The sequence below is a fragment of the Oncorhynchus clarkii genome, chromosome 30 (genome assembly GCF_045791955.1).
Source record: "Oncorhynchus clarkii lewisi isolate Uvic-CL-2024 chromosome 30, UVic_Ocla_1.0, whole genome shotgun sequence".
Lineage (NCBI taxonomy): Eukaryota > Metazoa > Chordata > Actinopteri > Salmoniformes > Salmonidae > Oncorhynchus > Oncorhynchus clarkii.
Genome location: NC_092176.1, coordinates 34,117,214 through 34,131,722, shown reverse-complemented (window position 1 = coordinate 34,131,722; position 14,509 = coordinate 34,117,214). Strand labels below are relative to the sequence as shown.

The 14,509-nt window shown below is 43.0% G+C and overlaps 1 protein-coding gene across 2 annotated transcripts; it reads left to right on the top strand.

Annotated features, from left to right (window-relative positions):
• LOC139390149 (neutrophil cytosol factor 2-like) lies at window positions 1-14,509 on the top strand. 2 transcript variants are annotated; one of them, XM_071137349.1, is made up of 14 exons: window positions 1-53; window positions 614-791; window positions 894-976; window positions 1,367-1,475; window positions 3,770-3,907; window positions 4,239-4,346; window positions 4,599-4,658; window positions 4,834-4,871; window positions 5,236-5,374; window positions 7,330-7,401; window positions 7,838-7,925; window positions 8,240-8,337; window positions 13,599-13,722; window positions 13,833-14,508. In XM_071137349.1, exons 2-14 carry the CDS (start codon window positions 618-620, stop codon window positions 13,955-13,957), a joined length of 1,356 nt encoding a protein of 451 aa, XP_070993450.1. In that variant the 5' UTR covers window positions 1-53; window positions 614-617; the 3' UTR covers window positions 13,958-14,508. The 2 variants fall into 2 exon arrangements, with proteins under 2 accessions (XP_070993450.1, XP_070993449.1); XM_071137348.1 differs by having other exon boundaries at window positions 42-124; window positions 13,833-14,509.

Here is a 14,509-nt window from a genome sequence, read left to right as displayed (position 1 = left end):
GCGGGACTGAAGGTGCTAAGCTGGCATACCTTTCCAGGAACCTTTGACAATAGGTTTGAATCTCCCTGACTCTCTAACATCAAACTTCTTTCCTTTTGTTTATGTTTTTAGTGTGGGAGCACCTGTAAGTAGAGATGATTATTTTTCACATCATTAATATTTGTTTGAGTAGATATTGAATTATGTATGAAAGGCTTGGATACTCTTTAAGCGTCACTCTGTCTACATCTCCATGCTGTGTTTGCTGAGTGTGATGAAGAGCAACTCTTTTTTTTCTTTGTTGTGTTTTCATTCATAAAGGATACCACCCCAGTTATTACACTGTAGGCTTACATTTTGTCATGGTAATCTAGTTACTTTCTTCATTGCACTCAGACACGACACGGTCATTGTTTAAAGGGACTATCTGGGATTCGAAAAGCAACAAAGGAGCTATATAAACTACAATGGCTATATATAATGTATTTAAAAGTCTTATATAGTGCATTTACCAATTCCAGATTGCCTCTTAAAAAGTGCCATGTGTATACAGTTATTTTGATCCCCACTTGTCCTAACTTTTTTGAGGTACAACTTTAAAATAAATATATATAAAGAAATGTTCCTATCACAGGACGATGTTGTACACAGAGCTGCTGCGGTTGTGGGATGAAGCAGTGAAGGCAGTGGATGCCAGAGACTGGCAGGGAGCCCTGTCTAAACTGAACCAGATCACTGAACCTACCTCCCGTACTCTGTTTCTGACTGCCTCTGCTCACCTTGCCCTGGGGCAGCTGGAGCCTGCCATCCAGGTAAGTCTGGAGGACTGCTGTCGAGTGACTCATCAATCTCTGAAAGGACTTCTTTGTGTGTGTATGTGAGTGCGTCTAATATTTATCTGTCGCCCTGTGAAGGCTTTAGACCAGACCATAGCCAAGGATGAGCGACTTGCAGTTGGCTTTTTCCAAAGAGCTGGAACACTCATAATGGCTAGCAGGTAAAGAGATCACTGTACAACGTTATGGTTCCTCTTCTGTCATCTGATGTTGTTCTCTCCTTTATTAAAGTAAACGACAGGATGTACAGGTCAATGTGTATGTACAGCGTTTAGACATCAATTAACATATGAAGGAAAATGGCTGTCTATTCATGTTTTAGATTACAAAAGGCAGCCATTATATCTGACATCCCTCTCCCTCTCCCTCTCTCTCTCTGTGTGTGTGTGTGTGTGTGTGTGTGTGTGTGTGTGTGTGTGTGTGTGTGTGTGTGTGTGTGTGTGTGTGTGTGTGTGTGTGTGTGTGTGTGTGTGTGTGTGTGTGTGTGTGTGTGTGTGTGTGTGTGTGTGTGTGTGTGTGTGTGTGTGTGTGTGTGTGTGTGTGTGTTGCAGGCTGGAGGAGGCTCTGAATGACTGTATCTCGGCTCAGAAACACATGAGAGGGAACGTGGTCATTGACTACAGACAGCTGGGGCTACGCTACAAGCTCTACAGCTGGCAGGTACAACAGACTTACACCACCGTGTTATAGATGTAGACTTACACCACAGTGTTATAGCTGCAGACTAACACCACAGTGTTATAGATGTAGACTTACACCACAGTGTTATAGCTGTAGACTTACACCACAGTGTTATGGATGTAGACTAACACCACAGTGTTATAGATGTAGACTTACACCACAGTGTTATAGATGTAGACTTACACCACAGTGTTATAGATGTAGACTTACACCACAGTGTTATAGATGTAGACTTACACCACAGTGTTATAGATGTAGACTTACACCACAGTGTTATAGATGTAGACTAACACCACAGTGTTATAGAGGTAGACTAACACCACAGTGTTATAGATGTAGACTTACACCACAGTGTTATAGATGTAGACTTACACCACAGTGTTATAGATGTAGACTTACACCACAGTGTTATAGATGTAGACTAACACCACAGTGTTATAGAGGTAGACTAACACCACAGTGTTATAGATGTAGACTTACACCACAGTGTTATAGATGTAGACTTACACCACAGTGTTATAGATGTAGACTTACACCACAGTGTTATAGATGTAGACTAACACCACAGTGTTATAGAGGTAGACTAACACCACAGTGTTATAGATATAGACTTACACCACAGTGTTATAGATGTAGACTTACACCACAGTGTTATAGATGTAGACTTACACCACAGTGTTATAGATGTAGACTTACACCACAGTGTTATAGATGTAGACTTACACCACAGTGTTATAGATGTAGACTTACACCACAGTGTTATAGATGTAGACTTACACCACAGTGTTATAGATGTAGACTTACACCACAGTGTTATAGATGTACTTGTACATTGAAGGTGTTATAGATGTACTTGTACCTTGCAGGTGTTATAGATGCACCTTACAGGTAGGTGTACACCATCTACCAGAAGTGGAGTACAGTACGATGAAACAATATTCAAAATGTATGTGACAATCCAAATGTATATAGCCCGTTGCTCTAAATGCTGACAGATATCTGAGTTAAAGATGCAGTCCAGCTTTTTTTAAAAACCTTTTCCTGAACAATATCCCAAGTATAAATACAGTAATGTTCACACACTTAAGGGCAAAACAAGTCATTTTGAGCAAAATAGTGTTTTTAGACACAACTGCAATCTTCAAGGAGTTGGTCTGATGTCATCGGCCTCCCTCCATGTTTGTGGGAAAAATAGAGGAGCATGATATGTCATGAAATAACTGGACCACCTTCTGATATGAGCCTTTTGTTAGGTAAATCAGGTGATTAATGAGGTGAAAAGGAGACAGGAGTGTATCTTTAAGCCTGAATCCCAAATGGCACCCTATTCTCTTTAATGGGCACTCATTTTGGCTATGGGACCTGGTATAATAGGGCTCTGGTCAAGATAAGTGCACTATATAGGGAATAGGGTGCCATTTGGGATGCATTTGACAAATGAACAACTGAGAATATCCCCAGTTCCATAATGTCAACACTTCCACGTGCGGTCCAAAAGCCAGATAACCCACCTGGTGGGTATGACAAAGCCTCATTGAATGAAGGGAAACAAGTTTAGGAGATTTACTTCATAGTGAAGATGAGACATATTTCATATTTTTAGCCCAGGGAATGTACAGCTGTGGCTGTGTTTGTCTCAAACTGGGCTAACCAATATGTGTCTGTCTCTCTGGACATGACTATAGGGATTAGATTCAGGAAAAAATATATCAGCTAGAACAAATAATGTTGTTGCGTTTGTTTTATTAATCACATTTCTGAGACTGTTTATAAATTCAAGTTCAATTACTTATTTTATTGGCTGTTCAGAAATGAAATATATCTGTTCAGAGATGAAAACACCAATGTGTTCAATGCAGCATCATTAAGTGATGTTCTGTCATGGGCAGTTGTTGAGTATTACTTTTCTGTGTAGTCATATCTGGGCTTAATGACCATGTACTCTTACAATCTCCATCCGGCACAGCCAGAAGAGGACTGGTTCCTCTCTAGGTTTCTTCCTAGGTTCCAGCCTTTCTAGGGAGTTTGTCCTAGCCTCCAACCTTCTACATCTGTATTGCTTGCTGTTTGGGGTTTTAGGCAGTTTTTTGTTTTTGTGTATAAGCACTCTGTGACACCTGCTGATGTAAAAAGGGTTTTTATAAATACATTTGATTTGATATGGAGAGGGTTATTAGTACACTGTCCCCTAGGTCTCTGGTCAAAAGTAATGCACTACATAGTGAATAGAGTACCATTTGAGACAGACGTTATGTTTCTCTGTGGTTGTCCAGGTCTTGTATAACGCAGCAGCTGTCCACTCCAGGTTGAACCAGTTGGACAAAGCCAGAGACATCCTGCTCTCAGCCTCCCAGGAGAAACGAGGAGGGGGGCGAGGACTGAACGTGGAGGTGGCTTTACACAGTATCTCTGTAAGTACACTCCCGGAAAAACAACATTCACAAACAAGCATTGAATTCTCCCTACATAGGGCATGAGTTTTTTTTTTCTCACTGATCAAGGCACATGGTATGGAAAAACTCCTGTCTCTAACGTCACATAATATTTTGACATTGGCAGGGTGTGGTGTGTTCTGTCCAGCGTGGCTGCATTTCTCTTGTTCCTGAATTACCCTCTCTTTCTCTCTCTACCTCTGTCTTTCTCTCTTTCTTTCTCTCTTTCTTTCTTTCTCTCTTTCTCTCTTTCTCTCGCTTTCTCTCTTTTTCTTTCTCTCTCTTTCTCTGTGTGTGTCTCCATCCTCAGAAGGGAGAGGTGCTGCCCGTCCTCCTGGTGCCAGAGGGAGAGGTGTTCCGGCCCAGGAAACAGGACGTAGAACAGCTGGGACAGAGAGACTTCCTGGGCAAATCAATGGTTAAGTAAAACCACACCACACTGATGTACACAGGCACAGTAACATAGAGTACATCCCAAATGGCACCTTATTCCTTATATAGTGTACTACTTTTGATCAGGGCCCTATGGGATCTGGTCAAAAGTAATGCACTATGTAGGTAACAGGGTGCCATTGGGAACATATTTATAGTGACATATCGCTGTGTGTGTGCTTGCCTGTGTGTCCGTGTGTGTGTGTCAATCGAATCAGGCCTCTTCCTGTGCTTTCAGGTAATTTCCTCAATGATTCCCAATGATGACTTTGGTGGATTTGAACCTCTCAGGACCAATGTAAGACCACTGTTAACATAGCATTGGAAGTACACCTTGAATCCGTCTCAAATAACCCCCTATTCCCTGTATAGTGCACTGCTTTTGACCAGAGTCCTTATGCCATTTTGACATTTTGGGACACATCCTATGCCCTCTGCCTCTCTCTCTGACTGTGAATCTGTCTTCCGAACAGAAACCGGGATACTACGAGCCCAAGGTGGATAGAGTGGAGTAAGTAATAGTATTCACATTGACTCTCAATTATGTTCCAAAACATGAATGTTGTTGGAGCAGAAAAAAATCCTTGTAATTATTCGCTCATGGTCATGGACACCAGAAGAAAATAAGCTCAGAACTGATATTTGAATCCCAAAAAAAGATATCCATGGTTAATATGGTGGTATGAGTAACATCTTCTTAAGACAAAGGTCTCTGACCGAAACGGTGATGATAAATGTACATGAGTCAAATGATGTGTTTATTTTTCTACAATGTTGATTGGGGTCCTTAATAAGTCGCTGCAACACAAGTGAGATAATCATGGTAGTGTGCATCTTAACCCTTCACTTCGAATGCTGGCTTTGCCTCCCCATAGGGAATCTCGCTACATGCGTCTGCGCAACCCCTACATGTCCCAAGCCCCTGGGCAGCTGACGGTGCCTTGGGGAGCCATAGTGTTTCTTTTCAGTGATGCAGACAGAGATGGACTGGCCATGGTCATACATGATGGACAGGTGAGAGACACCGGTAAAGAGTGGGTTAACTCCCTATACCTGTAAAGAGTGGGTTAACTCATTATACCTGTAAAGAGTGGGTTAACTCCCTATACCTGTAAAGAGTGGGTGAACTCCCTATACCTGTAAAGAGTGGGTTAACTCCCTACACCTGTAAAGAGTGGGTTAACTCATTATACCGGTAAATAGTGGGTTAACTCCCTACACCTGTAAAGAGTGGGTTAACTCATTATACCGGTAAAGAGTGGGTTAACTCCCTACACCTGTAAAGAGTGGGTTAACTGATTATACCGGTAAAGAGTGGGTTAACTCCCTACACCTGTAAAGAGTGGGTTAACTCCCTACACCGGTAAAGAGTGGGTTAACTCCCTACACCTGTAAAGAGTGGGTTAACTCCCTATACCTGTAAATAGTGGGTTAACTCCCTACACCTGTAAAGAGTGGGTTACCTCCCTACACCTGTAAAGAGTGGGTTAACTCCCTACACCTGTAAAGAGTGGGTTAACTCATTATACCTGTAAAGAGTGGGTTAACTCCCTATACCTGTAAAGAGTGGGTTAACTCCCTATACCTGTAAAGAGTGGGTTAACTCCCTATACCTGTAAAGAGTGGGTTAACTCCCTATACCTGTAAAGAGTGGGTTAACTCCCTACACCTGTAAAGAGTGGGTTAACTCCCTATACCTGTAAAGAGTGGGTTAACTCCCTATACCTGTAAAGAGTGGGTTAACTCCCTATACCTGTAAAGAGTGGGTTAACTCCCTATACCTGTAAAGAGTGGGTTAACTCCCTATACCTGTAAAGAGTGGGTTAACTCCCTATACCTGTAAAGAGTGGGTTAACTCCCTATACCTGTAAAGAGTGGGTTAACTCCCTACACCTGTAAAGAGTGGGTTAACTCCCTATACCTGTAAAGAGTGGGTTAACTCCCTACACCTGTAAAGAGTGGGTTAACTCCCTACACCTGTAAAGTGTGGGTTAACTCATTATACCTGTAAAGAGTGGGTTAGCTCCCTACACCTGTAAAGAGTGGGTTAACTCATTATACCAGTAAAGAGTGGGTTAACTCCCTACACCTGTAAAGAGTGGGTTAACTCCCTATACCTGTAAAGAGTGGGTTAACTCCCTATACCTGTAAAGAGTGGGTTAGCTCCCTACACCTGTAAAGAGTGGGTTAGCTCCCTACACCTGTAAAGAGTGGGTTAGCTCCCTACACCTGTAAAGAGTGGGTTAGCTCCCTACACCTGTAAAGAGTGGGTTAGCTCCCTACACCTGTAAAGAGTGGGTTAACTCCCTACACCTGTAAAGAGTGGGTTAACTCCCTATACCTGTAAAGAGTGGGTTAACTCCCTATACCTGTAAAGAGTGGGTTAACTCCCTATACCTGTAAAGAGTGGGTTAACTCCCTATACCTGTAAAGAGTGGGTTAACTCCCTATACCTGTAAAGAGTGGGTTAACTCATTATACCTGTAAAGAGTGGGTTAACTCCCTATACCTGCAAAGAGTGTGTTAACTCCTTATACCTGTAAAGAGTGTGTTAACTCCCTATACCTGCAAAGAGTGGGTTAACTCCCTATACCTGTAAATAATGTGTGCTGTCTGGGAGGGTTGAGGATTGAGCAGTAGACACATTTCTATTGTTTGCTGTAATGTATGTTCAATACATTTGTATTGTATAGTTGCAACTGGCTAGGACTTCTATAAATGAATTAGAAAGCACATAAGAATAATGCAATACTTCTACATTCCACAAGAGGCTCTGCTGTCCCCTGCCCCCACCCCCTCCATTGGCTGTATCAGTAATAGCCATGTCATTACATCTCCCCTTTCCTAACACAGCAACACCAACTCCTTTTATTTTGGCCCCGCCTTCTTTCTGTACGATTGTATATATATGCCGTAAAAATGTTTGATTTATCGCTCATCTTCCCTTTTTCCCCTCTTTCGTGGTTTAGAAAGGACTTGTCCCCATGACCCTGCTGGACCCAGTGGATGTCAACAAGTCCAAAGGCAGAAAACAAAATAAAGTAAGGATTTCTATCTTCTTCTTAGAGTTTCTTATTTCATCGCATTTGTATGTTTTATTAAGACAATGTAGCTATTTCCATAGTGGTGAACAGAATGTGACAATCCAGCAACTTCAGGTGTTTAATCTCATCTGGGTTGTTCTCGCAACGTTCAGTTTTAGAGTAATGCTTAACAGAGCTGTATTTTAACTCTCCTCCTCTACCCATAGAGAGTGAAAACATTTGTAGGCCTATTCATGTGTATCAAAGCTGCACCTGCTTAACACTGTGAAGGACAGACAGGGTTGTTGAATACCCTTGGATTTTAACAATGAGGGGATGAGGTGTCACAAGAGGAATAGCAATTATAAGCCCAGCCTGTCTGTATGTTTCACTGCTTTAATGGAAGGCACAGAGAGCGATGTTACCTTGACTACTCTGGTTGTGTCCTCCACAGAGTATTCCCAGTGGGATCCCCCTCCCACCGGGGCTCAAGCCACCCACTCGCCCACAGAGCCAGCTTAGCCACGAAGAACCTCCACAGGGTAGGCACACCTCATTTAACCCCACTGGCAGAACGCAAGACACCAAGGGGGTGGAGCTAGGCCATGCCAGCATCCATCTTAACCTTTAAAGCACATTAATGTTAATTAAATAATAATAAATAATACATAATTATTGTCATTATTGAACTATTATAGTATTTTTCATTACACAGAGAATCTCAAAGTGCTTTAAATCATATTGTAACAGTCGTCATTCTACCAGCTCCATGAACTATAAATGTGTTAATTTTACAGTCACTGATTATTGTACAAGTGTTCAGCCTTTTAAATCTTGTGCTATATATAATCTGCAGCGAGGCCTGATAGAGAGGCATCTCCACCCTCCTACCTACCAACCACCTCCACCCCGTCACCCAGGTACCCATCCACGGTGGACAGTCCTACTGAGCTGGTGAGTAAAGGCTCTGACTTCATCTGTGTTTTTATCTGAGTGTGTAACTCTTTATCTCTGTCGGAAATAACACATGTAAATGTAAAATGAAGGTTAAGATAATACAATTTATTTCTCTGAAGTCATCAGGTCCAAACAACAGTACATCTGTCCTCCAGTTGGTTGAAGAAGAATGTTTGTCAGCCACAGGAGGTTGGTGGCACCTTAATTGGGGAGGACGGGCGTGTGGTAATGTCTGGAGTGGAATAAGTGGAATGGCATCAAATACATCCAACACCTGGTTTCTATGTGTTTGAGGCCATTCCATTCACTCCGTTCCAGCCATTATGATGATCCGTCCTCCCCTCAGCAGCCTCCACTGGTGTCAGCCTGACTGGAAGAAGGACCATTTGACATAATCCAGTAAATCCAGTATGTTGTGCTGTACTTCTAGTTGCATGGGTTTACATACTGTACACTAGGCAGATGGAATTGTGGATAACTTCTAATTTATTTTATGACTCATCATTTTCAAGTGTCAGATGTAATACAATGCTGATGATTTGGCCTGATTAAGTCAATGCAAAGCCCTGGGGAGGGAGAGGTTGTCGGGTAAAAATATATTCTGGACTATTTAAGACTAGTTTTTGTGCCTCAGCATGTCAGAATGACCTGAATGATTTCCGTAAGAAGAAATTACCTCTTAAAAAACTCTGATGGCCGTGCCAAAACGTTTGGGACTTGTGTAAGTCCTGTTCTACTTTTACACAAAATTCCTGACAGACTGGCTGGCTGGGGAAAAGCATGAGGTCTCAGTGAGTTCTGCAGAGTTTTCTCCATTTCCATTCAGTCAATACTGCCAATACCAGTTCTACAACTTATGTTAGGAGACCTGAGTGGGTCCATTGTTCGCAACAAAAACATCTAGATTTCCTTGAGATCATTTACTGTGATAAGGGAATCATTAGCTACCATTCCAGTGTTTAGGATGTGCTGTTTGAAATACTTTCCATCACCCCTAGGTTCAAATACTATTTGAAATCATTTTTAAATACTTACTGGGCTTGATTTAGTTTGACAGGCACAATAGAATAGTCGCTAAAGTGCAAGTCCTGCTCATCTAGCACTCCAGGCAGACTAAAGCAAGCGCTTAAAGTATTTGAAAGATTCCTCCATCGTTAACAAAATGGAAAGGTCAGATGCTTTATTATCTATTCCCTTTGTGGGCTCTGGGCTACCCTATGCACTCCGGTCAAAAGAAGGGCACTACAGACGGAATAGGGTGCCATGTGGGACAATGACCTATGATACAATGTGTTGTGTGTTGATGTTCTAGTTTGTCCCTTTAGGGCACCTGTAACACCCCCCTTTTTACGTACATTGGAATGCTTGGAATGTTTTGTCCTGTGAAAGGCATTAAACAATGCCCATGTTAGTTTCTACTCCCGTCTCATGTCCAGTCCTTATATTAGTTGTAGAAGTAATACAGTGTGTTTGTTATACAACACAACTGTCGACGAGAAAGAAACGTTCTCACGTTTGTGTTCTTTATCTTCGGTGAGAGGAAGCGTGATTGTTACAGTTGAGCTCAACAAACAGAAGGTAATGCTACGTCTCTACAACGTGAAAGGCAACCATCCAGCATCGCTAGGACGCACATGGCTGGAAAAGATCAAACTAAACTGTCAGGGGATATTGAGGAAACACACGGATGTGTTCAAAGGAGAACTTGGCAGTATGAAGGACAGTTAAACGCTAGACCCGTCTCATACGCCATAAAACCAAAAGTTGAAACTGAGCTAAACAGACAAGTCGAGAGTGGAGTATTGGATCCAGTGAATGTTAGTGAATGGGCTACACCCGTTGTTCCAGTCATAAAAAAAGATGGCTCACTCAGACTCTGTGGTGATTTCAGTCACCATTAACCCAGTCTTGACTGCTGAAAAATATCCACTACCCCTCATTGACAAGCTCTTTTCTGGTTAAGCTAGAGGACAAATTCAGTAAGATAGACTTATGTCAGGCCTATCTACAGATGCATGTGTACCAAGAGTCACAAGAACTGTTGACCATAGTGACTCCCAAAGGACTGTATGCCTTATGGCGTTGGTGCTGTTGTCTCACACATCATGCCATCAGGGGAAGAAAGGCCAATTCCTTTCAAATCACGGACCTTAAGTAAAACCTTACCTTAAGTAAAGATCGAGGGTGAATCGCTCGCCATCGTGTTTGAAGTTATGAAATTTAATCAGTTTCTGTTTGGCCGATGATTCACAGTTCTGACGGACCATAGACCCCTCACCTCCATCTTTGGTCCCAACACCGCCATTCCATCAGTTGCAGCCAGCCGCATGCAGCGATGGGCATTACTTTTAACTGCTCACCAGTACGATATCAAGTCTAGAAAGTCTGAGCAGCACTGCAATAAAGACAGCCTCTCAAGGCTTCCCTTACCTGTCACACACACTGAACACTCGCAGACTGAAGGAGGAGAAACGAGCACACAGTTCAGTTTGGATGCTTGCTATGGGGTTTTCGAGTCACCATACCACGGCCACTGAGAAGGCAGGTGCTTGAAGAACTCCATTCAGGGCACTGTGGCATGGTGCGAATGAAGGAGATTGCACACAGCTACTTTTAGTGGCCCGGTTTGGACGCAGCTATCGAAGACAACGTCAAGTCATGTTCTGCATGTCAAAAGTTGAGGAACATGCCTCAGCTAGCGCCACTACACCCATGGGACTTCCCAGAGGAGCCTTGGCAGTGAGTCCACATAGACTATGCAGGCCCACTGGAGGATCGTATGTTATTAGTCGTAGTTGACGCACGCAGCAAATAGCCTGAGGTCACAGTGATGAAGAGCACCTCAATGGAGAGGACCATCGAAGTGCTACGGTCAATCTTCAGTCGCTTCAGACTGCCGACTCAAGTCGTTAGCGATGATGGCCCACAACGGGTATCTGAAGAGTTCCGGTCATTCATGGAAGCAAATGGAATTCAGCACATCAAGTCAGTGCCGTGTCACCCTGCAACAAACGGCCTTGCTGACAGATTGGTCCAGATGATGAATCAAGCTTTAAAATCATCACAAGGGAACGAACGGGTCCCTAACCGCCTACCTGTTGACCTACAGAAACGCCCCCCATGCTACAATCAAAGAGGCACCAGTGTCAGCCATGATGAAAAGACAGCTTTGCACGTGGCTCGATCTCCTGAGACCTGAGACGAAACAGCTACTGGATACCTACAATCACTACGAGGCATCATCTGAACATCCACTGCAGCAACCTATAAATGTGGAACGTGCTCCAGACTCACTCGAACCAGCCAGAGTGCCTACTCAGGGTAATGTTGGGCACCAGTCTGGGCATACACCATCACCACTCAGACTCAGAGACAATGTGACTGCTGACTCACCTGTAAATTGTCATTACCCTGCAAGAGAAAGATGACCCCCTGAAAGGTTGAATATTTAGTTCAGACTAACCTCCGACATTGGGGCAGAATACACCCCAGGATCCAGTCTGGGAACTGAGGCAGTCTACCCTCTTTCCCTAGTTCAGACTAACCTCCGACATTGGGGCAGAATACACCCCAGGATCCAGTCTGGGAACTGAGGCAGTCTACCCTCTTTCCCTAGTTCAGACTAACCTCCGACATTGGGGCCTCTTTTGGGGCAGAATACACCCCAGGATCCAGTTCAGACTAACCTCCGACATTGGGGCAGAATACACCCCAGGATCCAGTCTGGGAACTGAGGCAGTCTACCCTCTTTCCCTAGTTCAGACTAACCTCCGACATTGGGGCAGAATACACGCCAGGATCCAGTCTGGGAACTGAGGCAGTCTACCCTCTTTCCCTAGCTCAGAAAAGGTTATTCTGAAAAATTATTTTATTTACCTTAAAACCTCTTGAACCTCTGGGGGCAGTATTTCATTTTTGGATGAAAAACGTTCCCGTTTTATTAAGCGCAATATTTTGTCACGAAAAGATGCTCGACTATGCATATAATTGACTGCTTTGGAAAGAAAACACTCTGACGTTTCCAAATCTGCAAAGATATTGTCTGTGAGTGTCCCAGAACTGATGCTACAGGCGAAACCAAGATGAAACTTCAAACTGGAAGTGAGCAAAAGTTTTGAGGCGCTGTTGTCTCCTTATATGGCTGTGAATGCGCCAGGAACGAGCCTACACTTTCTGCCGTTTCCCTAAGGTGTCTGCAGCATTGTGACGTATTTGTAGGCATATCATTGGAAGATTGGCCATAAGAGACTACATTTACCAGGTGTCCGCCCGGTGTCCTTTGTCGAAATTGGTGCGTAATCTTCAGCTGCAAGCATTCTTCCATGGGATTCAGAGGAGAAAGCAGACTTCCACGAACGATATATCATCGAAGAGATATGTGAAAAACACCTTGAGGATTGATTCTAAACAACGTTTGCCATGTTTCAGTCGATATTATGGAGTTAATTTGGAAAAAAGTTTGGCGTTTTGAGGGCTGAATTCTCTTTTTTTTCTTCTTTTTTTTCGGTTTTGAACAAAACTGAGCGATTTCTCCTACACAAAGAATCTTTTTGGAAAAACTGAACATTTGCTATCTAACTGAGAGTCTCCTCATTGAAAACATCCTAAGTTCTTCAAAGGTAAATGATTTTATTTGAATGCTTTTCTTGTTTTTGTGAAAATGTTGCCCGCTAAATGCTACGCTAGCTATCAATACTGTTACACAAATGCTTGTTTTGCTATGGTTGAAAAGCATATTTTGAAAATCTGAGATGACAGTGTTGTTAAGAAAAGGCTAAGCTTGAGAGCTAGCATATTTATTCCATTTCATTTGCGATTTTCATGAATAGTTAACGTTGCGTTATGGTAATGAGTTTGAGGCTGTATTCACGATCCCGGATCCGGGATGGCTAGTATCAAGAGTTAAGAGAGCAGTTATGTTAAAAAAAAGTATAATATTCAAAACAGTGAATATTTACTTCTTCCTTATGAGGCATCAAAAGTAAAGGGGGAGGAATATGTTGTGTATTGATATTCTAGTTTGTCCCTTTAGGGCACCTGTAACACCCCCCTTTTTAAGTACATTGGAATATTTGGACTGTTATGTGCCCACGTCAGTTTCTACTCCTGTCCTTATATTAGCTGTAGAAGTAATACAGTGTGTTATACAACACAGTGTATGTAGCACAGACCCATCTTGAACTGAAATGCCTCAATGGAATGTGTGGCTAATTGCTGAGTGAAAGCTAACCTGTGTGTTCCTCTGCTCTCTCTGTCAGACCGAGGATCCTCTGGCCAACTGTACCATTCTCTACCAGATGGTGGCACTGTGTGACTATGCAGCTGAGGGACCAGAAGATTTGGAGTTCAGCGAGGGAGACACTATTGACATTCTCAGTGAAGGTAACGGAATGGGAGAAATGATTAAGTGTTGTGTGTTTTAAGTGAACAGTAAGTATGTCACCTCCTGCTCTGAATAATGAGCCTCCTCTCTCTCCCCCCCTGTCTGCCAGTCAATGAAGAGTGGCTGGAGGGTCACTGTGCTGGTAACATTGGCATCTTCCCCAGCCTTTTTGCCTACCGGGAAGGAGAGGCCCCCTCAACCATCGATCGGATGTTGCTATCAAACAAGGAATAGGCTCAACTCTTGCTCACAGTTAACAACTTGATACTTTATTTATCTAATTCAAGTTAAAATGATGACGGCTGTCAACGGCCTTCATCAGAATCAGTACGGAGACGATGCAGCATGTCATCTCTTGGTGTGCTTCTGTGGTTGTCTGATGGAGGACTACATCATTGGGTTTGCTGCATGCCTGACCAAGCCACGGACATTTTCCATCCACTCAGAGGGAATAGAGTGGGCATACTGGGTAGCATACTGGGTAGCATACTGGGTAGCATACTGGGTAGCATACTGGGTAGCATACTGGGTAGCATTTGACCAACAGGTCAAACTTAAAGTGTTTCACCTCTTCTACTTACTGTCAACTGCTGTGAATGAATGTGGACCACTGTTATACTCTTATATGGTTGTTACTTCCTCCATGATCATGTAAACCTGTTAAACTAAAGACGATCTAGAGGTGAGAATGGTGTTGTTCACTTTTGTTGAAGAAAACATAATAAGTCTGTTGTGGAAATTCTACATAGGGACACTCGAAGTCAATCTTAAAGGAATCATTGTTTA